Source organism: Odontesthes bonariensis, chromosome 17 (assembly GCF_027942865.1).
Source record: "Odontesthes bonariensis isolate fOdoBon6 chromosome 17, fOdoBon6.hap1, whole genome shotgun sequence".
Lineage (NCBI taxonomy): Eukaryota > Metazoa > Chordata > Actinopteri > Atheriniformes > Atherinopsidae > Odontesthes > Odontesthes bonariensis.
In genome coordinates, this window is record NC_134522.1 from 37,424,614 (window position 1) to 37,451,758 (window position 27,145).

Consider the following 27,145-nt stretch of genomic DNA (forward strand, 5'->3'; position numbering starts at 1 on the left):
GAGGACAGTGTTCTGTTGGTACAGTAATGATACAGTAATATGGAGAGGACAGTGTTCTGTAGGTACAGTAATATGGAGAGGACTGTGTTCTGTAGGTACAGTAATATGGAGAGGACTGTGTTCTGTAGGTACAGTAATATGGAGAGGACAGTGTTCTGTAGGTACAGTAATATGGAGAGGACTGTGTTCTGTAGGTACAGTAATATGGAGAGGACAGTGTTCTGTAGGTACAGTAATGATACAGTAATGTGGAGAGGACAGTGTTCTGTAGGTACAGTAATGATACAGTAATGTGGAGAGGACAGTGTTCTGTAGGTACAGTAATGATACAGTAATGTGGAGAGGACAGTGTTCTGTAGGTACAGTAATGTGGAGAGGACTGTATTCTGTAGGTACAGTAATGATACAGTAATGTGGAGAGGACAGTGTTCTGTAGGTACAGTAATGATACAGTAATATGGAGAGGACAGTGTTCTGTAGGTACAGTAATGATACAGTACTATGGAGAGGACAGTGTTCTGTTGGTACAGTAATGATACAGTAATATGGAGAGGACAGTGTTCTGTAGGTACAGTAATATGGAGAGGACTGTGTTCTGTAGGTACAGTAATATGGAGAGGACAGTGTTCTGTAGGTACAGTAATGATACAGTAATGTGGAGAGGACAGTGTTCTGTAGGTACAGTAATGATACAGTACTATGGAGAGGACAGTGTTCTGTAGGTACAGTAATGATACAGTAATATGGAGAGAACAGTGTTCTGTAGGTACAGTAATGATACAGTAATGTGGAGAGGACAGTGTTCTGTAGGTACAGTAATGATACAGTAATATGGAGAGGACAGTGTTTTGTAGGTACAGTAATGATACAGTAATATGGAGAGGACAGTGTTCTGTAGGTACAGTAATGATACAATAATGTGGAGAGGACAGTGTTCTGTAGGTACAGTAATGATACAGTAATGTGGAGAGGACAGTGTTCTGTAGGTACAGTAATGATACAGTAATGTGGAGAGAACAGTGTTCTGTAGGTACAGTAATGTGGAGAGGACTGTATTCTGTAGGTACAGTAATGATACAGTAATGTGGAGAGGACAGTGTTCTGTAGGTACAGTAATGATACAGTACTATGGAGAGGACAGTGTTCTGTAGGTACAGTAATGATACAGTAATATGGAGAGGACAGTGTTCTGTAGGTACAGTAATGATACAGTAATGTGGAGAGGACAGTGTTCTGTAGGTACAGTAATGATACAGTAATGTGGAGAGGACAGTGTTCTGTAGGTACAGTAATGATACAGTAATGTGGAGAGGACAGTGTTCTGTAGGTACAGTAATGATACAGTACTATGGAGAGGACAGTGTTCTGTAGGTACAGTAATGATACAGTAATATGGAGAGAACAGTGTTCTGTAGGTACAGTAATATGGAGAGGACTGTGTTTTGAGTCTTGACATTTTATAAGTTTCGACCAAACAAACGTCTTGTTATTCAGATCAAAGCGAACAGTTCTTCCTGGTGATGGTAATACAGTTTTTCTTTCACTGCTCTCCATCTTGCCATGGAGAGGGAAACAGTGCCCCCTTGTGGTGTAGTCATCTCCGTCCCCAGAGTGTCCGGGAAGCGGCGCCCCCTGACGGTGTGCTTCTCTCCGGGCAGCTGGGGGATTTCCTGAGCGGAAGCAGCGGAGGGGGTTTCCAGTGTGATCAGCACAGTCCTCCCAGTTGGATCTATGATCTGTATCCCTGTAACTTCTCTCTGACAAGCTGACAGAACAGACAGAGCCCGGAGAACCCTGAACCCGAACCCAGACCATGAGGAGTCCGCCCGAGGCCTGGAGGCTCCACAGCAGAGTCAGCGGCACGTTGACGGTTTGAATCCGCAGAGTCCGCCGAGCTGAAGAGCTGCTGAGCTGCCGAGCTGTGGCCTGCGGAGGAGATTCATGTGAGTCCCCCCCCACACACACTCACACCCTCTCTCACACACACTCACACAGCGGAACATCAGTAGGACCGGAGAACATTAGCGGTTAGTCTGAAATATGCTACAGCTAGCTGTGTGTGTGTGTGTGTCCGCGAGTGTGTTGCAGTAAAAAGGTCCTTATTAACAAACAGCGGGAAACATGAAGCTAAAGGAGCTAATGGACCCTTAGCATCAGTAGTCCGTGTTTACATCCGCTCCCTGATTCACACCGACGAACGGATCAGTGATGTGATCAATAATGTGATCAGTGATGTGATCAATAATGTGATCAGTGACGTCAGCGCTGTCCAGAGAAACTGAACTACGAATCAGAGAAGCAAAGTGAAAGAGACTGTGTCAATGAGTTGTTATTCAGACTGTTAGTGTGTGTGTGTGTGTGTTCACCCTGAACCCTGAGACGTGTCCTCACTCCAACATGTCAGCCCTATACCTGTTATCAATGAGATGTCAGAAAACTCCAGCTGCTGTGGATGTTATGTTAGTGGATGCTCTGTGCTGGAGGTTGATAGAAGAAATGAATTACATTACCCAGAATCCCTTTGCAGCGAGAAGAAGGAGTGCGTGAATGTGGGCTCTGCTGAGCACACAGAGTAAAGTCCAAAGGAGGCAGCTGCAGGACTTTTTCTGCCTCCCTGGTCTGGGACCGACTCGGATCCACCAGAAGGAGCTGCTGGTTGGAGGGAGCGAGCTCTGAGGCCAGGAAATAAACCCAGGGTGATCCACAGAACTGTAAGGCTGCTCTGACCCAAACCCAGGAAATAAACCCAGGGTGATCCACAGAGCTGTGAGGCTGCTCTGACCCAAACCCAGCAAATAAACCCAGGGTGATCCACAGAGCTGTGAGGCTGCTCTGACCCAAACCCAGCAAATAAACCCAGGGTGATCCACAGAGCTGTGAGGCTGCTCTGACCCAAACCCAGCAAATAAACCCAGGGTGATCCACAGAGCTGTGAGGCTGCTCTGACCCAAACCCAGGAAATAAACCCAGGGTGATCCACAGAGCTGTGAGGCTGCTCTGACCCAAACCCAGGAAATAAACCCAGGGTGATCCACAGAGCTGTGAGGCTGCTCTGACCCAAACCCAGGAAATAAACCCAGGGTGATCCACAGAACTGTGAGGCTGCTCTGACCCAAACCCAGGAAATAAACCCAGGGTGATCCACAGAGCTGTGAGGCTGCTCTGACCCAAACCCAGGAAATAAACCCAGGGTGATCCACAGAGCTGTGAGGCTGCTCTGACCCAAACCCAGGAAATAAACCCAGGGTGATCCACAGAACTGTGAGGCTGCTCTGACCCAAACCCAGGAAATAAACCCAGGGTGATCCACAGAGCTGTGAGGCTGCTCTGACCCAAACCCAGGAAATAAACCCAGGGTGATCCACAGAGCTGTGAGGCTGCTCTGACCCAAACCCAGGAAATAAACCCAGGGTGATCCACAGAACTGTGAGGCTGCTCTGACCCAAACCCAGGAAATAAACCCAGGGTGATCCACAGAACTGTGAGGCTGCTCTGACCCAAACCCAGGAAATAAACCCAGGGTGATCCACAGAACTGTGAGGCTGCTCTGACCCAAACCCAGGAAATATGCTGGTCAGAGTGTGTTTGACTGTTGGGAGCAGGAGAGGACCCGGATGCTTGACCCGGCTGCTGGACCAGACTTCATGACCCGGTTGCTGGACCAGGCTTCATGACCCGGTTGCTGGACCAGGCTTCATGTCTACTCTGATCTGAGCTCAACACAAAGGATAAACTGCTTCAGTTTTCAGGAGGGACAAAGGGCGTTTCAGCCACCATGTAAGCATCACCTCCTGTCTGAGTCATCGTCCACAGGCCGGCACAGTGAAGACCTGTTCGCTGTGACCTGAGCAGCTCCCACTGAAGTGGAACTGAAGGTGAAGTCAGTGTTCTGAACCTGAAAACTGTAGCGTCACATTAGTGCATCTATAACTGCACTGATGGACACGTGCAGAGCTGAGCTGATCTGATCTGATCTGATCTGATCTGATCTGAGCTAATCTGAGCTGAGCTGATCTGATCTGATCTGAGCTAATCTGAGCTGAGCTGATCTGAGCTGAGCTGATCTGAGCTGAGCTGAGCTGATCTGAGCTGAGCTAATCTGAGCTGAGCTGATCTGAGCTGAGCTGATCTGAGCTGAGCTGAGCTGATCTGAGCTGAGCTAATCTGAGCTGATCTGATCTGATCTGAGCTAATCTGAGCTGAGCTGATCTGAGCTGAGCTGATCTGAGCTGAGCTGAGCTGATCTGAGCTGAGCTAATCTGAGCTGAGCTGATCTGATCTGATCTGATCTGAGCTAATCTGAGCTGAGCTGATCTGATCTGAGTTAATCTGAGCTGAGCTGATCTGAGCTGAGCTGATCTGAGCTGAGCTGATCTGATCTGAGCTGAGCTAATCTGAGCTGAGCTGATCTGATCTGAGCTAATCTGAGCTGAGCTGATCTGATCTGATCTGATCTGATCTGAGCTGAGCTGATCTGATCTGATCTGATCTGAGCTGAGCTAATCTGAGCTGAGCTGATCTGATCTGAGCTGAGCTGAGCAGGTGAGGCCCTTTACTCCCAGTGATCAGCTGGAAGCAGCTGTGTTTGTGAGGCTGAGCTACATGCAGACTGGTTCTGTGCACAGAAACAGCAGGAGGAAGCAGAGCTGTCACACACAGCTGATAGTTGGATGAGAATCACAGAACCACCTCAGGCTGACATAACTTTTGGTGGGGTCATCATTAAAGCCCAGATGTCAAATCCTAACCTGGTCAGTGTGTGTGAGAGGCTGTGAGGCTGTGAGTGGTGTCTGGGAGCAGCACTTTGATTGATTTAAAGACTGTTTTTCTTGTGTGTGTGGCTCAGGCTGCAGGAAAACCCCGCATCAGAATCACTCTGGTTTCTCTTTCTGAGAACAGAGTGCTCAGTCATGATTTCAGTCACCTGCTTTCTTTGAAGTGACAGAACCCAAAGCTGAGACCACATTAAACTGGGAGTCTCACAGCTGTGGAATGATTTGATAGAAATTCTTCAGAGGTGTTTAAGTCCATCTCTCTCCATCTTGTTTTTCTGATCATTGAGTTTAATCAGAATAATTTCATTCATTACTCAGAATTTTACTCTTAAATGTTTTCCTGCTTATTGAACATGAACCATAGTGCAGTATTTGATGGGCTTAATTCCTCAAAGATCATCAGTGTAACTGATGTCCTGGGCCTGTTCCAGTCAGTGCCCATGTCACACTGTTCACCACGAGTCCTCACAAAGACACAAGAACAAAAATGCATTTGTGTTAATGATGCAGTGAATGGAAAAGCCCCTAGCATCCCCACAGCTGAGCTCTGGCAGGAAGTGTTTCTGTGTGTGAGAGCACAGAGTACTTGCTTCACTTTTATTACGTCTCACTTTATTTGTTCTTCAATTCCTCCCGTAGAAAGGTCATTACAACGTGACAAAGCTTTGATTCTTTCAGCCTGGCTTGATGTAGAAGGTTTGCAGACAGCTTCTAACCTGCCCACACCACCTCAGCTGCTCTCGGCCACAGACTGACTGCAGGCATCAAATGAAGCTACAGATTGTGTGTGGTGCTGAACAACTCCCTTCATCTCCATGGTTACTCACAGAGTCTGATGTTTTTCTATAAGACAGAAATGGGAAGTTTTCAAGCGTCTCACTGGAGACAGTCGTGTGACCTGAGCCCCCCTGTTTACTGTGTCATCAGTGAGACCCCTCAAATCCTTTCGCTTCTTCATCAGTTGTACATGTAGTAGTTTTTAATATTCTATCTTTTTTTGAAAGAGGGTTCCTGCTTTGTATCTCAGCTGGTTCTTTCTGTGTGGAGTCTGCATGTTCTCCCCGTGTATGTGTTCAGTTCAGCTCAGTTCAGTTCAGTTCAGCTCAGCTCAGCTCAGCTCAGCTCAGCTCAGCTCAGTTCAGTTCAGTTCAGCTCAGCTCAGCTCAGTTCAGCTCAGTTAGGTTAGGTTAGGTTAGGTTTCTTTATTAGTCTCCACAAAGGAGAAATTTGTCTCGGAGACAGGGAGGTTACAGCACCATAAAACACATAAGAGGATAACACTAACAGACAAAACAGACACAACAATAAAATGTAAGGTACAGGCTCAGAAACATTGGATGTCCTAACCCACTGCCCCTGTCCCAACCAGTCCATACCCCCCCCCCCCCCCCCCCCCCCCACACACACACACACCCAATACCAACCCATCCTCCAGAACCAAACACACATTTACTCTATGATAAATATCTAGAATTCCTTCATTCCATAATTTAAGAAAAATAGTAAAAACAAGGATACATTCATCCATGTATACCCAGGGTTTCCGCGGAGTCATAAAAAGTCATAAAATGTCATAAATTTAATAATAAGAATTTTAGGCCATAAAAAGTCATAAAAACATCCAGATTTTCCATACAAATATAAATTACATTTCGCCACGTCTTAAATTTATATGCTCGTTCATTCATTAGTTCTACCATCGCCTCTCCACCTCGAGCCCATACGCTGGTGGCAGAATTCATTCGTTTCGCCTGTTGCAGTAGCATAGCAAGCTAGGCTACTGTTGCAGTTCTGCCTGAGGAATCTGGGTGGTATCGCGTGAACTTCAAGATCCATGCGCCAGTGTAGCACTTCCATAGAAACCCCCGCGAACATCAGAGCTTCACTGCCGGTGTTCTGATCATGTAGCCTTGGTCTATGCTCGCAAGGTCTACTAAGCCAAGCTCGTATTGTGTCTTAGCTTTTACTGTCTTAGTGGATAAGTGAACCTATGGGCGTATCACAATGGGAAAGTGCACATTTAACGTGTTATGGCTAGAAGACGGTGCGTTTAAGAATTGGCTTAAGCCCGTCGCGAACAATAGATACCATTGCACTCTGTGCAACAAGACATTGGAGCTATCCAGTTTAGGCATTAAAGCCTTGAATTCACATGCCAAATCAGAGAGGCATAAAGTCTGTGTACAAGGTTTGCAGCGGGTGCAGGCCATCACTCAGTTTTGTTCTCCGTCACTACCCGGTCCAAGCTCAGCACAGCATTCCGTTAGTCTCGCTCCTACCGCCACACACGGTGCTTTCGGATCAACATCCACGTCGAAAGCGGAGGTCCTGTGGGTGTTGAACACCGTTACGAAACACCAGTCATACAGCGGGAACGAAGACATTGCCGAACTTTTCCGAACAATGTTCCCGGACTCAGAAATAGCCAAGACCTTTACGTGTGGGAAAGATAAGACCTCGTACATCACACGCTTTGGCTTGGCAGAGTATATTAAAAAAGACCTCGTCTCCAAAATCACGGGGCCTTACGTCCTCATGTTTGATGAGAGCTTGAATCAGACAAGCAAGAAAAAACAGCTGGACGTACATGTTCGGTTTTGGGATGAGGACAAGGTGCATTCTCGCTACCAGGGTTCCCACTTCATTGGCCATGCCACAGCCCAGGATTTGCTACAGCACTTTAAAGTAAGTAGCATAATTAAAGTTTAATCTTTATACAAATATGATTTCTATTATATTTGAAATAATATCACCTGCAATGTTAGCTTAGAAACAACAATATAAAATGTGAAGAAGAGCTCTTTTATTTAATTGAGTTAAATTGAAAAAAATTTCTTCTTGTGCTCATGGACTGATAGCCCTGGTAGGCAGTTATTACCCCAGCTTGTATTTTGGGGCCGGCCTATATTTGCCCGAATAGACCATGCACCCAGCTATTATTTGAGGCCCGGCTATAAATAGAATAGAATACAATCCTGGCCATAATAGTTTAATTTGTTTCATCAACTGCATGGGGTGGGTGTATTGTCAGAAACAGTCCTCATGGATATACTTGATAAACATGCAGGCCTAGTCAATACATGGTGATACTTCCTTGAACTTGAACTAGAAAAGTGCAATGGGCCTCATGCAAGAACATTTTCATATTTTTATTCTAAATTTCTCTTACTTTTTTCATAAGAAGGTCTCGTACGAACACGCCACGTCAGATTCAACAAACGCTCTTAACTTCGGAAAAAGTGTGTAAACGACCTGCGTAAATGATGAATCACACCTGTGCGTATCTAAGTTCACGTGCACGAGGATAGTAGATTTGCATACTCCACGCCCAAAATGATACCATATAAGGCTGTGCTTCCTCTCTCCTGTGCCAGGAAGTGTTGAGTGTTGAGTCATGAGAATGACATCAAGGCGCAAAAAGAACAACTTTAGGCTACGGGCTCTGAGATTGAAGTTCTGCTTTCAGAGATCCAGAAAGGAAAATCTGTCATTTTTAGCAGTGTCAGCAGTGGAATTACGGGACCTGCTAAAGCGAAGAAATGGGAAGCAATTAGGAGTGCTGTTAATACCATGTCACCGAAATAAAAAAATAAATGGTTTGATATGAAAATGGCTTAAAAAAAACGTCTCGCCATGGCAAGGCGCTCGATGACTGCAACTAAAGCCGTGCAACCAGTTGTTGCCTCATCATGATGGCACTTTGATGGGGTGGTCCATGAGGGGGGTCTTCTGGCACCACAGCTTCTTGTCTGCCTGGGCTGGTTCAGGTAGTAGGAGACCCTCGTTCATGGCAATATTGCGCAAATCTGGCACCCACCTGGCCTTCAGCTCAGTGCGCTGCACGACAGAGGCACGGGTGCTTTGATGCGTATATGTGTCTCGTGCTCCAATTATGATTGGCAGTCCAGCCACGGCATGAAAGTCCCTCTTAATTTGTACTTGTTGGACAGCGGTGTATGGGAATCTGATGTACCATGGGTGATAAACTGATGAGAGCTTTGATGACCAAGGGGAGCACACGACTCACAGAGGACTGGGACACCCCCGATCTGTCTCCAATCTCCCTCTGAAAGGCAAAAATCCAAAGATGGTAAGGATGGTGGGCGTGTGTGGAATTGGGTTTGATCGGCGTGTTTCTCTCTGGAGTCGTGGCTCTAGGAAGCTGCATATTTGTAGCAGCACAGTCCTTGGGAATCTTAATCGCGATGTCAGCCATTCGTCTGTCTCCACACGGTCTCTTCCAAGAGCCTGACGCACTAAGGCATCCAAAAGTAGCAAGACAGCCGCTGTGCTTCCCGTTACAGATTCAAATGAACCTTCAATAGTGCACAATTTAAGTCAAACAGAATAATGTCAGCATAATTATGGGGTATAATGTATATTTATTTATGTTTTCTTCAAAGTAATTAAATATACAATCCATTAGTCAAGCAAACTTGATTGGAATAACAGCGGACTATTTTACGAAACTCCTACGACAGGTCTGGATCACTCGTAAATTCTGTTCGTACCTGAAAGAAAACGTAAAATATGAAAAGATTGGTGAATGCGCAAATTCTCTTAAATCACTCGTACGGACGATTTAAGAACAAATCTGTGCGTACGAACGGTTCTTGCATGAGGCCCAATGTCTCGCCAGAGAGGCCGACATGCTGGCAGAGGAAGCTGAGGGCAAATCGGGGTCAAAGATGGCCCAGCTCCTTTCAAAATCAAATGCCCTCAGGCGGGCAAGCAAGGAAAAATTGGCTGAGCTGGAAAAACGTTGAGGAGGAGATCACCGTTAAAGGGGACGAACTGAGACGCATGTAGACAGTAGTTGTTAATTTACAGTGGTACAGTTTACAATTGTAACAGTTATTACAGTTGTACATGGTACAGTTGTTTACAGTTGTTAAGTGAATAAAAAAAAAAAGATTTTTTTAAAGGAATCGACTAAAGTTATTTCTCATAATTCATGTAGGTCATAAATTTAAATTATCATGGTCATAAAAAGGTCTTAAATTGTCTTAAATTTGACTGACTAAACCCTGCAGAAACCCTGATACCCCCCTCTCAGCTAGTACCCTCATTGTCATTACTCCATTCCATCACCACCTACAGTACAAACACTAACTGCAGTGGTCTCCTTTTGTCCCACTCAATCCCATTTTTTTCCCAAGTTTATTCAGTATCTTAATAGACTGAGGTATAAAGGAATGTTTGTAGCGATTGTGTTTACACAGAGGGAGTTTAAAAGAATATATTCCCCATTTAGTACATGATCACCATCTGATGCAATGACATTCGCCTGACTGATAGTGGCCTGCTCAAAGAGCTCCTGTGGGTTAAGGGGGGACATCACCCCCATAATCCTGCCTGCTGTTTTAATGAGGCTTGAGATTTCTGCCCTGTGTTTTACCGTGAGATTGCCAAACCAGCAGGTAATCCCATAATGGAGAACAGACTCTATCGTGGCTCTGTAGAAGATTAACATGATGTTTTTACATACTCCAAAGACTCTAAGTCTGCGCAGAAAATGTAGATGCTGATGTATACTGGCACAGACATTGGTCACCTGGGTACGCCAGCTGAGATCGCTGTCTAGATGCACCCCCAGGTACTTAAAAGTGTTCACCTGATCAATAGCCTGGCCATGTACAGCCACTGTACCCTGGCCACAGAGGGATTTAGGATCTAACACCATCTCTACTGTTTTTTTTGTGTTAATATGTAAAAAGTGTGAATCACACCAATTAACAAATGTATCTATTGCTGTTTGGTGAATGTTCAAATTAGTGATGCTCCGATCGATCGGCTGCCGATCATGATCGGCCAATAATGCCCAAAAATAGCCTGATCGGCGATCGGAAAAATATGCCGATCAAAAAACCGATCACGTGACGTAAATTACTAGCGACCACTTTCTAATGTGGTACGTGACGTGTGTACAGACCGAACAGGCAAAACCTCTACAGTGCACCTCGACAACATGACCTCTCCTGTCTGGAATTTCTTCAAAGTGTGTCAGAAAGATGTGAAACTTACTGCGGTCACGCCATCTGCGCTTCGGAGAGGCACGGTCGCGCTAGCTACACTTGAAAATCGAGTGCCCGTTTACATCGCGTCGTACGGTAAAGCGTGTGAGCGGATTTATGGTGCATTCAAGTGCACCCCGTAAACTCAGAAATCTATATCGAAGTTGATTTTTCATTTGTTGGAATACATACACCTGTCATTACTTGGTTGTTTTTTTACTACATTCTTTTTAATGATTAAAACAAAATGATAGAACAAAATTATTGAAGCATATTCAGAATCAAACTCATTTCTGCATAGTCAGATTTGAAAACTTTATTTAGAACCAAATCAAAATGTTCTCTGCCGACTCCACCAGATTCTTGTTCTACATGTCCCCAGCTACCTCTGTGGTGATTTTCAAGTCATTTCACTGCATCATTGTTGAATAATCTGATGTTGAAATCATACCCAATGGATGATGTGTATGGGCAGATTAAAATATTAATAGAAAATAAAAAAAACAATTGTTCTCTGCCGACTCCACCAGATTCTTGTTCTACATGTCCCCAGCTACCTCTGGCGGTTTAATTTCTATAAATGGTGCACTCTCTGCTAGATGAAAGGCATGGAAATGTCCGATTCCTTCCGTGATCGGCAATCGGGCAGATCATGATTTTGGTGATCGGTGATCGGTCAAAAAAATGCTGATCGGAGCATCACTAGTTCAAATCATCATGTTTAGTGAGCAGGCTAAGAATAACAGTATCATCTGAGAATTTGACAATGTATTGATTTGGCCCAGAACTGACACAGTCGTTAGTGTATAGCCAGTGGTTAATTTGAGCCGGATCCTGCCGGAACAGGATCCGGCACCTCTTCATTTTGGCCACCCTGTGTTCCGGCACCTATTTGGGGAGATCCGGTACCTCTCACAAACAAACAAACAAAAAAATGGTTAAAATGAAATAAAATATGCAGATATAAATTTACAGAACAAATCCCAAGAATTTCATGTTGTTTATTAAGATTAAGATTTGAAAGAGTCTGAGATCTGTGTTGACGCACTGAAAAGCTGGGCCAACGAACAAAGTGCTTTCACTTTTGAAATTCGCCACATCGAGGAGCACGTCACAGAGAGGAAGAAACGGTAACCATTTCAATGCAAACATATCAAAAAGACAGTTAAATTTACTGTCTTTTTTAAAAAAAAAAGGAAGAGTTGCATGACACTTCAAAACGATTCAGAAAAGCCTCCACAAGCAGCGACGAGGGCAGCTGCAGCGGTCATGTTGATGGTCAAAACCAACTGCAGGAGGAGGTTAGCGCGCGAACAGCTAGCCGGGTTCACCGACAGCTAGCCAAGCCCGGGCAGGAGGCTGGCTCTCACTGTGGTGGGAGTCACTGTGTCAGCGGGCCTACAGAATGTACAGAGACTCAGATGGTAAAGACACCCCCTATGAGCTGATGGAGTTACTTGTTGCTGTCAACAGCATTCCTATTGCAAGTGCTGAATGTGAGCGCGGATTTTCTCAAATGAACTTGATTTGCACTCCCAACCGTAGCTCTTTGCTCACATCCACCATGTCATCTTTACTCTTCTTAAATCTTGTTGGCTTTGGCGATGGACACAATCCGTGATTAAGTTTGCAGCTTTGCTCGCGTTCCCACTGGGGGGGACGTACACAACACAAATAAACAAGTTGCTGAATTCTCTGGGGAGATAATGTGGTCGTAGGGTCACGCACAAAAGTTCCACATCAGGTGTGCATATTTTGTCTCTCACAGCGAAGTTTTGGCACCAGCTGTCCTTGATATAAATACACACACCCCCGCCACGGAGTTTGCCAGAGTTTACATTCCTGTCCAAGCGCAAATGCGAGAAACCCTCGAGTTGAATGAAGTTATCAGGAATATCATTAGTGAACCAAGTCTCTGTAAAAGCCATAACGCCAGATTCACGGTATTCGTAGCATGATCCTACCTGTTGACGCAGGTGATCCAACTTGTTTTTAAGGGAACGGGGATTGCACAGGAGCATCGGCGGCAAGGGTAGCTTGGTAGCTGACTGAATATGCCGCCTCTCCTTCCTCTCTTCCTGACCCTGGCCTGCCGGTGTTTCTTCCCCCGGTGCCGTCGCAGTTCTCCGGGAACATCCCGCAGGAGATCAGGCGCCGATGGTATTCCACTGTTCCGTAGTCCTAGTAGTTCCGCAGAGCTGTACGCCCTCAGGCCGCGGTTGTTCGTGGGGTCCACCGCCAAACATTGTGTGGCTAGTCCCAACAGGATCAGCCACACCAACGCGATTGCCTCCGTTCTCCGCCAATTTCCACCGCATACACGTAAAATAGGCCCCAGAACATGAGAAACGACATCCAATAAATCTGCACTATTAGTCCACTGAAGAAAGACAAAAAATGGCCAAAAAAAAAGACGCGTAACCGGAGCCCTTCTCCATGTCGCCAGCAGAGCAGCGCCACAGTACTCCTACTCTCAGTTCAGTTCAGCTCAGTTCAGTTCAGCTCAGTTCAGTTCAGTTCAGTTCAGTTCAGTTCAGCTCAGCTCAGTTCAGTTCAGCTCAGCTCAGCTCAGCTCAGCTCAGCTCAGTTCAGCTCAGTTCAGTTCAGCTCAGTTCAGTTCAGCTCAGCTCAGCTCAGCTCAGTTCAGTTCAGCTCAGTTCAGCTCAGCTCAGTTCAGTTCAGTTCAGCTCAGCTCAGTTCAGTTCAGCTCAGTTCAGCTCAGCTCAGTTCAGCTCAGCTCAGCTCAGCTCAGTTCAGCTCAGCTCAGTTCAGTTCAGTTCAGCTCAGTTCAGCTCAGCTCAGCTCAGTTCAGCTCAGTTCAGCTCAGCTCAGCTCAGTTCAGTTCAGCTCATTTCAGCTCAGTTCAGCTCAGCTCAGTTCAGCTCAGTTCAGCTCAGCTCAGTTCAGCTCAGCTCAGCTCAGCTCAGTTCAGTTCAGCTCAGCTCAGCTCAGTTCAGCTCAGCTCAGCTCAGTTCAGCTCAGTTCAGTTCAGCTCATTTCAGCTCAGTTCAGCTCAGCTCAGTTCAGCTCAGATCAGCTCAGATCAGCTCAGCTCAGCTCAGCTCAGATCAGCTCAGTTCACCTCAGCTCAGCTCAGCTCAGCTCAGTTCGGGAGGGAGGGAGGGTGAGAGAGGGTTCTCTCCGGGTACTCCGCCTTCTTCCCACCTAAAACCTGCATGCCAGGTTAACTGCTGACTCTGAACTGTCCCTAGGAGTGAGAGTGAGCGTGCATGCTTGTGTTGGCCTGTGATGGACTGGCGACCTGTCCAGGGTGTACCCTGCCTCTCACCCAATGACAGCAGGGATAGGCTCCACAGCAGCCATTCAGACCCCTCAGCAACTTTACTCTTTATTGGGTTTTTTCCAGGTTAACTCTGACATGCTTTCATATTTCACTTTTCAGGCTGCTCATCTATCTGAAGCCCTCTGCACTGAGCATTTGCAGACTGCAGTGAAGCTGAAACGCACTATCAAACATATGCTTTTAACATTTTGTGCTGAGTGCTCTCCTGTTCACCCTCCTCAGGTCATGTCAGCAGGGAGGAGTGCTGATGGGAGGGAGGTGCAGATTCCCCTCCAGCATGTGCCCAACCTCTCTGCAGCCCCTATCATTACCACACCCTCCCATCGTCCAGCCAATCCCTGGTCTCCGAGCGAGCCCACCACTCAACAAGGTAAACACCTTCAGTATCTGAATAAGTCAAGCTGGGGGCAGCTGGATGTTCACGCCACCTGTAGGTGGGCTTCCTGTGTTCAGATAATTGATGACAGGTGTCCTCTGTCTCTGCTGCTCAGCTGCTCCTGCAGGTTTCCTGCCTCTTCACGGAGGATTCAGAGATCACTTTGAAGAAACTCCAGAAGCCAAATACTGCTGTGAGGCCTGCAGGCTGGTCCTGTGTCAGCCTCGCCAGACCGAGTGTGGACACCGCTTCTGTCAGAGCTGTATCAACGACATCCTCAGGTGAGACACACAGACACAGACACAGCTTCTGTGTCTCCAGAAGGACCATGAGCAGATGACTGACAGAACAAGGCTTCAAGGGAAGAATAGCTGCTAAGAAGCCATTGTTGAGGCCTACAAACATCCAGAAACACTCAGTGGGGTTACATGGCACTGAAAGGATCAGATAATTGGCTAAATTACAATAAGACTGAGTTATTAAGTTCATGTATACACCTTAATCTGACAAGAAATTGGGTCGAATCGAGTTACTCGCGGTCGGATTAAGACCCCGAGATAACTAACTAACTGTTCAGCTCAACAGTTATTGTATTGTTTCTGGAAAACTTTGTAATTTACAATGGTAATCTTAGAAATGCAATTCAATGTTGTTCTGAGCAAAGTAATGCACAACAAAGGGTTTCTCTCTAAAGGTTTTGCTCTTGCTAACATTCGCATGAGATCAGACTCTGTAGTGATCTCAATCAGGTTGGTAAAATGTGGCTGACTTGACTGCAGACTTCTTTTATCCACCTCACCAGCAATTCTTGTGAACCATTGAGTCACCATTGACTTAGGCAAACTTACAACTTCCTGTTCTCTGTCCTGCAGTCATCAAAACCCAGTGTGTCCGGCCGACATGGAGCCTCTGTTCAAAGACAAGGTCGGCATAAAGTGGCAGTACAAAAGAAGCAATGTTGTTGTAAGTGAGCGATGGGTCAGTTAATGAGATCTGTGTGGGTTTTGTTTCAGATCTTTAGAGATGTTTGCTGCCATCGAGAAATTATGGCACTGAAGGTATACTGTCGCAGCGAAGCTAACGGCTGTCAGGAGCAGATGAGTCTGCAGCAGATACCCGTGAGCATAAACACTAAGAAGCCCACCGTCTGATTGGATGTAAGATCCTGTAAGAATCATACCTGCGGACTCATCACCTGTGTCTTTCTTCAGGAGCACCTGAACGTGTGTCCATTCTTTGAGGTTCCCTGTCCGTTGGGTAAATGTAAAGAACGAATGATGAGGAAAGACATTCCTGACCACCTGGCTTGGAAATGTAAATACAGAGAGACCACCTGTGAGTTCTGCGCGACCAAGATGCCTCTGACCGACCTGCAGGTAAGAACCGCTCCAGGGTTGAGCAGTTGTAGAGGTTCAAAACGATGCCAACTGGAAGACAGTGAGTCTTGACGGTCAGTGACAGTGAAGAGGACTGCCAGCTCTCTAATCAGCAGTGCACAGTCTAATTCAGTGTTGTGCACTTAACTGCTCTTGCAGTCTAATTCCATCTGTCTAAAAAAAGTGCCTAGCTGTACTGTAACTCTGACTCACCTGTTACTCATTTTATGGATTTTTAAACAATATATTTATGTGTTTTCTTTGAACAAAGGTGAAACTCCTCAAAGATGACAAAATTAGCAAGATAAGTTCAGGGTCCAGGATACAAGCAAAAAGAGGGGACGTAGGGTCCAAGTCCACAGGAACACAGAAAAATGTTAGTATGATACAATTCAGCAACCATAACATTTTGAACAAAATTTTTCAGTGTGATGCTCATATCTGTTTATACTTTATATATTCATTTTCTATTGAAAACAAGTCATTTTTAAGAATGCATCATGGATTGTCAGCCTTCAAACAGATTTCTTAAATAAAAGCCACATAGTTTTTGGTTCTTCAAAGCACAGGAGCAAACACATTAGATAGACTTCCTTCCTCTGATGTATGGATCATGTGACCAAAGCTGCCCCTCTGAGCCAGTAGATGACCTTGGACCTCTGTAAAAACTCTTCAGTATTCACCTGGTGGGTGCTCAGATCTGTCGTTCTGCTGCTGAAATAATCCATGCTGGGCAGACTTTGGTCCAATGTTCTTCTTCAGTACAAGATGATCTAGATCATTAGATGGTGACTAATTAGCGAAAAGTGGCTAGCATTTGTGACCTTTATATTTATTGTATGTCTGACAGTGTACATGTGAACACACTCTGATGAAGGCTTTGGGCCATAAGAGTATTTTTATTGTGACGCGAGTCAAATGAAAAACGGAAATATGAGTAATATAAGTACTTCTGACTTCCTAATTTGGATTTGCAACCCGTTTTTTTTTTTCGGAAAAATGGATTATGACACTCTACTGAAGAGTCGATGGTTGAAGCACAGTCTCTTCTTTTTGACCAATGTTTCATGAAAGGTTGGAATATGTGATTAAAATAGCAGCTTTGATTTGATACTCCAGAGACTCGGAAGACTGACTGAGAACAGGGGGATGCCGACACTGAGTCATACTGCTGCTGCTTGGTAGAGTTTGACAGGAGCTCTGATATCAATGAAGTATTTGATCTGTTAATGTGTCAAACTGTTTTCAGAAACACAAAGAAACTGTGTGTCCAGCGTTTCCAGTGTCGTGTCCCAACCACTGCTCCTTCTCGTCCCTGCCCCGGAGTGAGGTACTGACCCCCCCAGCCTAACCAAACACATTGCTTCACTTCTCAATCTTTCATCTTTTCAACTCCACAACATCACAGTACCAGTATTGATGTGATGAACTGACTGACTCATTGGTTGATTTCAGCTGTCCAGCCACCAGCATGACTGTCCCAAAGCTCAGGTCAGCTGCCAGTTCCACCGCTATGGCTGCACCTTCAAGGTTAGTCCCCATTCTTTTTTTTTGTCTCTCTTCATTCCTTCCAGTGTTCACCTGGATTGCTTAAACTGCTCATGTTCTGCTGGATTGATTTTAAACTGTGTGCTGTGCTTCAGGGTTTAAACCAAGACATGAGGCAGCATGAATCAACCTTTGCAGCTGAGCATCTGAGAATGATGGCCAACAGAAACTGCTTGTTAGAGAACAAGGTAACCATGGAAACCATAAACAGGTTATTAATATATGCACGTCAAAGTCCAGAGCTTTTAAGATTGATGTTTGCAGAAGGTCCAGTGTGAGTTTGCCTGAGCAGTGTCTTTGTTTGTAGGTGGAGGATGTGAAAGGGGAGCTGATGGAGAGGTATAAGGTGCTTCCTGCTCTCAGCAGCCGACTGTCTGAACTGGAGAACCAGAATGACGAGCTTAGAGACAAGAACCGACAGATGGAGCAGAAACTGGCCACCATGCAGGTATTACAACAACACACTGCCCTGTAAAAATATAGACATGAATAAGATTCCATGAAATATGAAAAGATATGTATACATCCACAAATGAGAAAAGAAATAGGATAGTAAGGAAAATGCAAAAGAAAGAAGAAAAAGATTATTCCATTTACTTCAACTTTTATTTCACTACAGAACGTCTGAACTCAACATATTTCCTGTTGTGTCTCATCAGCTTCATTTCATCCGTTAACAAACATCATTTCTGCATCTCAGACCTGCAACACGTCCCATAAAAGTCAGGACAGAGAACCTTCTCCCGCTCTGTGACGTTTCCTTCTCCCACTCTGTAACGTTTCCTTCTCCCACTCTGTGACGTTTCCTTCTCCCGCTCTGTGACGTTTCCTTCTCCCACTCTGTGACGTTTTCTTCTCCCGCTCTGTGACGTTTCCTTCTCCCGCTCTGTGACGTTTCCTTCTCCCGCTCTGTGACGTTTCCTTCTCCCACTCTGTGACGTTTCCTTCTCCCACTCTGTGACGTTTCCTTCTCCCACTCTGTGACGTTTCCTTCTCCCGCTCTGTGACGTTTCCTTCTCCCGCTCTGTAGCGTTTCCTTCTCCCACTCTGTAACGTTTCCTTCTCCCTCTCTGTAACGTTTCCTTCTCCCGCTCTGTGACGTTTCCTTCTCCCGCTCTGTAGCGTTTCCTTCTCCCACTCTGTGACGTTTCCTTCTCCCGCTCTGTGACGTTTCCTTCTCCCGCTCTGTAGCGTTTCCTTCTCCCACTCTGTAACGTTTCCTTCTCCCACTCTGTGACGTTTCCTTCTCCCACTCTGTGACGTTTCCTTCTCCCTCTCTGTAACGTTTCCTTCTCCCGCTCTGTAGCGTTTCCTTCTCCCACTCTGTGACGTTTCCTTCTCCCGCTCTGTGACGTTTCCTTCTCCCACTCTGTGACGTTTCCTTCTCCCACTCTGTAACGTTTCCTTCTCCCGCTCTGTGACGTTTCCTTCTCCCACTCTGTGACGTTTTCTTCTCCCGCTCTGTGACGTTTCCTTCTCCCACTCTGTAACGTTTCCTTCTCCCGCTCTGTGACGTTTTCTTCTCCCGCTCTGTGACGTTTCCTTCTCCCACTCTGTGACGTTTTCTTCTCCCGCTCTGTGACGTTTCCTTCTCCCACTCTGTGACGTTTTCTTCTCCCGCTCTGTGACGTTTCCTTCTCCCGCTCTGTGACGTTTCCTTCTCCCACTCTGTGACGTTTCCTTCTCCCACTCTGTGACGTTTCCTTCTCCCACTCTGTGACGTTTCCTTCTCTGTAGCGTTTCCTTCTCCCACTCTGTGACGTTTCCTTCTCCCGCTCTGTGACGTTTCCTTCTCCCACTCTGTAACGTTTCCTTCTCCCACTCTGTAACGTTTCCTTCTCCCACTCTGTGACGTTTCCTTCTCCCACTCTGTGACGTTTCCTTCTCCCACTCTGTAACGTTTCCTTCTCCCGCTCTGTGACGTTTCCTTCTCCCACTCTGTGACGTTTCCTTCTCCCACTCTGTGACGTTTCCTTCTCTGTAGCGTTTCCTTCTCCCACTCTGTAACGTTTCCTTCTCCCTCTCTGTAGCGTTTCCTTCTCCCTCTCTGTAACGTTTCCTTCTCCCACTCTGTGACGTTTCCTTCTCCCACTCTGTAGCGTTTCCTTCTCCCGCTCTGTGACGTTTCCTTCTCCCACTCTGTAACGTTTCCTTCTCCCACTCTGTAACGTTTCCTTCTCCCACTCTGTGACGTTTCCTTCTCCCACTCTGTAACGTTTCCTTCTCCCGCTCTGTGACGTTTCCTTCTCCCACTCTGTGACGTTTCCTTCTCCCACTCTGTGACGTTTCCTTCTCTGTAGCGTTTCCTTCTCCCACTCTGTAACGTTTCCTTCTCCCTCTCTGTAGCGTTTCCTTCTCCCTCTCTGTAACGTTTCCTTCTCCCTCTCTGTGACGTTTCCTTCTCCCGCTCTGTAGCGTTTCCTTCTCCCTCTCTGTAGCGTTTCCTTCTCCCACTCTGTAACGTTTCCTTCTCCCGCTCTGTAACGTTTCCTTCTCCCGCTCTGTGACGTTTCCTTCTCCCACTCTGTGACGTTTCCTTCTCTGTAGCGTTTCCTTCTCCCACTCTGTAACGTTTCCTTCTCCCTCTCTGTGACGTTTCCTTCTCCCACTCTGTGACGTTTCCTTCTCCCACTCTGTGACGTTTCCTTCTCCCGCTCTGTGACGTTTCCTTCTCCCGCTCTGTGACGTTTCCTTCTCCCGCTCTGTGACGTTTCCTTCTCCCGCTCTGTGACGTTTCCTTCTCCCGCTCTGTGACGTTTCCTTCTCCCACTCTGTGACATTTCCTTCTCCCACTCTGTGACGTTTCCTTCTCCCACTGTGACGTTTCCTTCTCCCACTGTGACATTTCCTTCTCCCGCTCTGTGACGTTTCCTTCTCCCGCTCTGTGACGTTTTCTTCTCCCGCTCTGTGACGTTTCCTTCTCCCACTCTGTAACGTTTCCTTCTCCCGCTCTGTGACGTTTCCTTCTCCCACTCTGTGATGTTTCCTTCTCCCACTCTGTGACGTTTCCTTCTCCCGCTCTGTGACGTTTCCTTCTCCCACTCTGTGACGTTTTCTTCTCCCGCTCTGTGACGTTTCCTTCTCCCACTCTGTAACGTTTCCTTCTCCCGCTCTGTGACGTTTCCTTCTCCCACTCTGTGATGTTTCCTTCTCCCACTCTGTGACGTTTCCTTCTCCCGCTCTGTGACGTTTTCTTCTCCCGCTCTGTGACGTTTCCTTCTCCCGCTCTGTAGCGTTTCCTTCTCCCACTCTGTAACGTTTCCTTCTCCCTCTCTGTAACGTTTCCTTCTCCCGCTCTGTGACGTTTCCTTCTCCCACTCTGTGACGTTTCCTTCTCTGTAGCGTTTCCTTCTCCCACTCTGTAACGTTTCCTTCTCCCTCTCTGTAACGTTTCCTTCTCCCTCTCTGTAACGTTTCCTTCTCCCGCTCTGTGACGTTTCCTTCTCCCACTCTGTGACGTTTCCTTCTCCCACTCTGTGACGTTTCCTTCTCCCACTCTGTGACATTTCCTTCTCTGTAGCGTTTCCTTCTCCCACTCTGTAACGTTTCCTTCTCCCGCTCTGTGACGTTTCCTTCTCCCGCTCTGTGACGTTTCCTTCTCCCACTGTGACGTTTCCTTCTCCCACTCTGTGACGTTTCCTTCTCCCACTGTGACGTTTCCTTCTCCCACTCTGTGACGTTTCCTTCTCCCACTCTGTGACGTTTCCTTCTCCCGCTCTGTGACGTTTCCTTCTCCCACTCTGTGACGTTTCCTTCTCTGTAGCGTTTCCTTCTCCCACTCTGTAACGTTTCCTTCTCCCTCTCTGTGACGTTTCCTTCTCCCACTCTGTGACGTTTCCTTCTCCCACTCTGTGACGTTTCCTTCTCTGTAGCGTTTCCTTCTCCCACTCTGTAACGTTTCCTTCTCCCTCTCTGTGACGTTTCCTTCTCCCATTCTGTGACGTTTCCTTCTCCCGCTCTGTGACGTTTCCTTCTCCCGCTCTGTAACGTTTCCTTCTCCCGCTCTGTGACGTTTCCTTCTCCCGCTCTGTAACGTTTCCTTCTCCCGCTCTGTGACGTTTCTCTCCCACTCTGTGACGTTTCCTTCTCCCACTCTGTGACGTTTCCTTCTCTCACTCTGTGACATTTCCTTCTCCCACTCTGTGACGTTTCCTTCTCCTCACACTTAGAGACGTACTGACAGTGAGGACACCAGGTGATGCAGAGTTCCAGCTGTTATTTTGTCCCATTCTTCCTGCAGACAGGTCTTCAGGTGTGCAGCAGGACGGGGGGAGGGTTGTTTCATAGTTTGGGGACAGGTCAGGACTGCAGGCAGGCCAGTCCAGCACCCGTACCCTCTTCTTCCTCAGCCTTTGGAACGTGTGCAGAATGGGCTTTTCCATGAATGTGCACGGACGTCCCTGGAACAGATGTGGTCCTGAAGGCAGCACATGTTGCTGTAAAACCTCAGTGAGCTTTTCTGCATCAATGCTGCCATCACAGAAGTGGAAATGAGCTTTGCTCATTGGGGCCCTGATCCAAGCCCATCCCATCCCAGAGCCTGGCTGTAGGGACTGCTTGCTGACAGCAGGCTGGATGCTCCTTCGGCTCTTTGCTCCATTTCTTCCAACAAAGATCTGGAACACTGATCGCTCTGACCACAGCGCACGTTTCCACCGTTTGACGCTCCATCCCAGACGCCTCCGAGCCCAGAGAAGTGGACGCTGACTCTGGACCAGGTTAACATCAGGCTTCTTCTCTGCAAAGTAAAGTCTGTGAATGGAACTCTGGATCGTGGTGCTGGACAAAGGTTTCCCACAGTAATCCCTGGTCCGTGTGCTTCTGTCAGCTGCTGATGAATGAGGGTTCTTGATGCAGCGCCGTCTGAGGGGTCAGAGGTCACGGGGGTCCAGCTTAAGCTTGCTCTCTTGTCCTTTACACTGAAACTCCTCCAGATTCCCTGAAGGCTTTAATGATATTCTGCACTGAAATCTGCACTGGAGTCCCGAAATGTTCTAGAGATGTCCCAGAGTGGTGACATGTGAGATCATAAGTGTCTGCAACATTTACTCCAGACTTCTTGTTTCCTGCTGTGTGTGTGTGTGTGTGTGTGTGTGTGTGTGCTGGTGAGAGTTTGTCCTTTGTGGTCCCTGCTGTTATGGATGCGTACAGACACATGAAGTACAACACAATAAGGAGACTCAACATGTTGTAAAGAAAACAGAGATTTCCACAGAGTCACTTCTGCAAAACCCGTTGCCTCCTGGATGCTGTGGATGCTGCTTTTGGACCAACTTATGATGATATAATCTCCTGTTTACATCACCTGGTTGCTATTGCTTTTCCTTTAACCATTGTGGGTTACAAATATTTTGGCTGCACATGGTCTGAAGCAGAGGAACCCATTGGACCCTCGCAGACTGGGGAGGATGACAAATTTGATCTCTCACTGATTTTGCGATATAAAGACAAACTGTAAATTGCCTTGAAGACTTAATGTGTCTGGAGAACTTTTGGTTTTGTGTGTTTATCATTCCAGTGAGGCCTTATTTTTGAAAGCTTTGATAGTTTAATCTATGATTAATCCAATAGTAAAGATGTTCTGTGATTATTTATCCATTTTTTCTGAGAAAGCAGTTGCTAATTATTACCAATCCCATAATGCGCTTAGAAATCAGAAGCACATTTCTTTGTGACCTTGTATTTGGGAGTTCAAACACGTTGCACAGTGAAAGGCATCGAGGCTGACCCCTCACTCAGGATAAGTAGTTCTTATTCCCTTTTTACTCATTCTGCATGGTCTCTTGACATGACTGAGCTGGAGGTGATGTCAGAAGAAAGGCAGTCTGATCTGATTTCCTCAGCCCAGTAAACCAGTCAAGTTCTAGAAAGATGAGCTGTCACAATGCATGCAGTGATGGCACACAGATAAAAACAGAATAATAAGCTAAAAAAGAATGGATCTCACAGAAGTTTGAGGTTGGCACACTAATGGGACTTCTCTGGAAAAGTTGCAAGCAGATTTCCACATATGTGTGTTAGAATGTTTATTTCTTTATTTCACTAATTTACATGTAACCCCTTCTTACGAGTGGCCTAGCTTAATAAGACGCCTATGGCTATCACTAAGTAAAGGTTTACACTTAAACACAGTTTTCAAAAGCCAAAGAGTTCATTGTTATTTACTGTGTGATTTTGCTTAAAGTTCTTAGTGAGACTCATTTTGCCCTTTTCGACATCGCAGCAGCATCCATACTCAGATACTGTTTGCAACAGGTTGTATATTTTAGAGTTGAGGACAATAAGCATGTTCTCTCGGAGAAATAGAGCCGATTGGATCAAAAAGAACTTGTGACATGCTTGTCAGAGACAGAGCAGCACAGGTAAACATGAAATATTACTGCTGTGTTAATAACACATGATAAATACCATGCTTTTTTCAGATACTCTCCCAACCTCCTTTATTACCATGTGTAATTCATAGACAACACACTCAAAAAACAAAGTTGAATGAGTCAGGTGGCAATACCTTTTAAGTTTTCAATCGATATTGTGACAGTATAGTTACCGTGAATGGCTTTCCACATGATAGTTACATCATAAAAATCTTTTATGAGGACTGCACTGATGCTTTTTATGTCGTGCAGACTCATTGGACCATCCTTTTGCCCTGAACAGCCAACCCTCTCTGTGTTTCCATAGAAATTGATGAGCTCACATTCAGAGAAGCTGCTGGAGTTGGAGCTGGAGCTTCGTTCTCTCCGTCTGCTTAGAGACGACATGGAGAACCTACGAGGAACACTGGAGAACGTCAGGACAAGGCTTTGTGCTTTGGAACAAGGGGGACGCGGTGGAAGCGGATCAACTCACACTCTGGGTCAGTACACCATCCTGGGTCTGATGAGTAGTTAAAAAGGTCTGAAGGCACATTTGATCAATGTCAGGAACTAACTGATGAATGCTCACCTCCCCCCAGCATCCCTTGAAACTCAGTTGAATCGGCATGACGACATGCTCAGCGTCCACGAGATTCGATTGGCTGACATGGACCTGCGTTTCCAGGTGCTGGAGACAGCTAGCTACAACGGGACTCTAATCTGGAAGATCCGTGATTACAAGAGACGGAAACAAGATGCAGTGGCAGGGAAGACACTGTCACTTTACTCGCAACCATTTTACACCGGATACTTCGGGTACAAGATGTGTGCTCGAGTTTATCTAAATGGAGACGGCATGGGCAAGGGGACACATCTGTCACTGTTCTTTGTGGTGATGAGGGGCGAGTATGACGCCCTGCTACCGTGGCCCTTCAAACAAAAGGTATGCTCTCTCTAGGTATTTGCCACAGAAGCCTGGATGTTTTTTATATTTAGGAGCCACACTGATGTGGACTGTGTGTGTGTCGTTCAGGTGACTCTGATGCTGATGGACCAGGGTCCCTCCAGGAAACACCTGGGTGATGCCTTTAAGCCTGATCCTAACAGCAGCAGCTTCAGACGTCCTGCAGCAGAGATGAACATAGCCTCTGGCTGCCCATTGTTTGTGTCTCAGAGCGTCCTGGAGACCGGCAGCTACATCAAAGATGATACCATCTTCATCAAGGTGGGGTGCTCCTTTGGGACTATTAGCAGTGCCTCTAATGATTCATGACTGATGAAGTTTTCCAACATTTGCACTGATTGGTTTGATTGACAGGTTACAGTGGATACCTCTGACCTTCCCGACCCATGACATTGTCATCTCACTGGTCTGAGATCAGTTCATCAGTGCACTCCCAGTGGAGCAAAGGATGATGGGAAGAATCAGTGATTATGGAGACTCCTGGGGCTGAGAGTGACCCCGACAGAACAGACAGGGGGCAGCCAATCAAAGTCAACCTTACAGCAACTAGGAGGCACATCCTTTTCTGGTTGTTGGGTGGACTACAGCACCGTGTGTGCGCGCGCGTGTGTGTGTGTGTGTGTGTGTGTTTGTTTGTGTATGTATGTGTGAATGGATCTGTGTTGTCATGATGTTACCATGGTGACATCACTCAGAGTCAAAGGGCCACCACAGTAAGGGCGCTCGTTAATGATGCTGTGCATCGAATTTGACTTCCAGTTCATTACCTTATTACTGAGGCATGCTGGGAAATCACCACAGTCCCAGAGGAGCTTTGAAATCTCATACTCAGCAGTACAGATGACCAGGACCCACTGAAAAGCAGTCTGGATGGAAGAGTTTGTATGAACAGGAGAACCTTCTGAGGAAAGCTCTCTGTGCTCACTCTGCAAAACTGCTTTCTGTCAGGTGAACTTGTCACACTAGCTTGTACACTTGTGTTTTTTTTACTTAAAAGCCTAAGTAGTTTCTGATACACTAACCATTTTCAATGAGACCAGCTAGTTCCAAACTGGTGACTTGTTTGACTGGTAAACCAGTTAACTGGCATGTGCAAGTCTACTGGCTGAAGGGTTAGTTTGAGTGAGACTGAGGCTGTTGGGCTGATTCAGGTTGGATTTTTTAAACAGGATTTAGTTACAGTCAAGATTCCACTTTTTTTGCAAAGTCAGATATAGACAGGACTGCCAACACTGATCACAGAGGAATCTCTAGTAAAATCAGAGTTTGAGATGTGCCTAATGACCTCATTACTGCTGACAGGACAGGTGGATTGTCACACACATGGACCTAAAGTCTGTGAGTCCACAGTAATGACCCTGATTGAACCCAACCTGAAAAAGAACTCAAAACAAATCCATACCCAAGGGAGACCAGAGACACAGAAACCAGTCCAGCACCAGTAAGAACTCCATCTAGAACACCTCTGTGGCCTCCGTGAGTTTTCCAGTGTTCACAGAATTTGTCTGATTTTCTTTCTTTTTTTTCTTTGTTGGATTCATTTGCACAGTTTGAATGTTTGAAGTGTAAAAATAAAAACTGAGAGAAAACAAAGAAGTGTGTTTTTCCTGTGCTTTGTACTGATGCATAAAACTTATGTACCTCGAAAACCAGAAAGTACACAGATAAAAAGTTTTTTTTTTGTTCTTGCTGTACTCAGAGGCACAGGCATCAGCAAAGCCAAAGCCAACTGTGCCAGAGATCTCATCATAGTTTGCAGCACCATTGTTTTTTTTGTTTTTTTCATAATACTTGAAAGGAGAGATTAAAGAAAGATGGGGAGTGCAGAGAGAGGAAAGGAGATAGCTTGAAAATATAGACACCAACACCAATAGACACCAGATAACTCTACTGCTGTATCTGTGGAGAGAAAATAAATCAAACTGTGATCCATACACAGGATCGTCAGGAGCACCTACAGAAACATAAATGGAAATAAACACACAACAAACAAACAGCAACAACATCACCAGCAACAAGTATACGAGAAAGAAGAAAACGGTTGTCACTGATTATTATTAAAGCCAAAAGTCACATTTTAACAGTGGTGTTAGAATGTGACTGTATGAATGCTTATGCATATATGTGTGTCAATTATATGCCAAAGGCTTTACATGAATTGTGTATAGTGATGGCCACAACCACACCCCACTCCAGAGATTAGGAGCAGACAGGAAGGGCCCCCGGACCCGGGCAACCAGTAACCTCCATGAGGTAAGGAAAAGAGAAACCAGGAAGCCCATCACAAGAAATGCTCCAACCCAGCGGACAGCAGAGGCAGGCCCCAGGTAGAGCCCCCACAGCCATGGAGTGAAGGAGCCAGAGCTGAGTGCAGGACCAAGAGACCCACATGCCCAAGGACCATCCCTCCACCCAGCAGAGCCCCTCAAAAT

The 27,145-nt window shown here is 46.2% G+C and overlaps 1 protein-coding gene across 1 annotated transcript; it reads left to right on the top strand.

Moving 5' to 3' along the window:
* Positions 1-1,624: 1,624 nt before the first annotated feature.
* On the top strand, positions 1,625-26,309 carry traf3 (TNF receptor-associated factor 3). Its single transcript, XM_075448638.1, has 14 exons — positions 1,625-1,943; positions 14,316-14,463; positions 14,585-14,750; positions 15,342-15,393; positions 15,483-15,587; positions 15,681-15,845; positions 17,095-17,175; positions 17,301-17,375; positions 17,489-17,581; positions 17,701-17,841; positions 24,075-24,249; positions 24,349-24,692; positions 24,783-24,974; positions 25,068-26,309. Exons 2-14 carry the CDS (start codon positions 14,319-14,321, stop codon positions 25,101-25,103), a joined length of 1,770 nt encoding a protein of 589 aa, XP_075304753.1. The 5' UTR covers positions 1,625-1,943; positions 14,316-14,318; the 3' UTR covers positions 25,104-26,309.
* Positions 26,310-27,145: the final 836 nt, after the last annotated feature.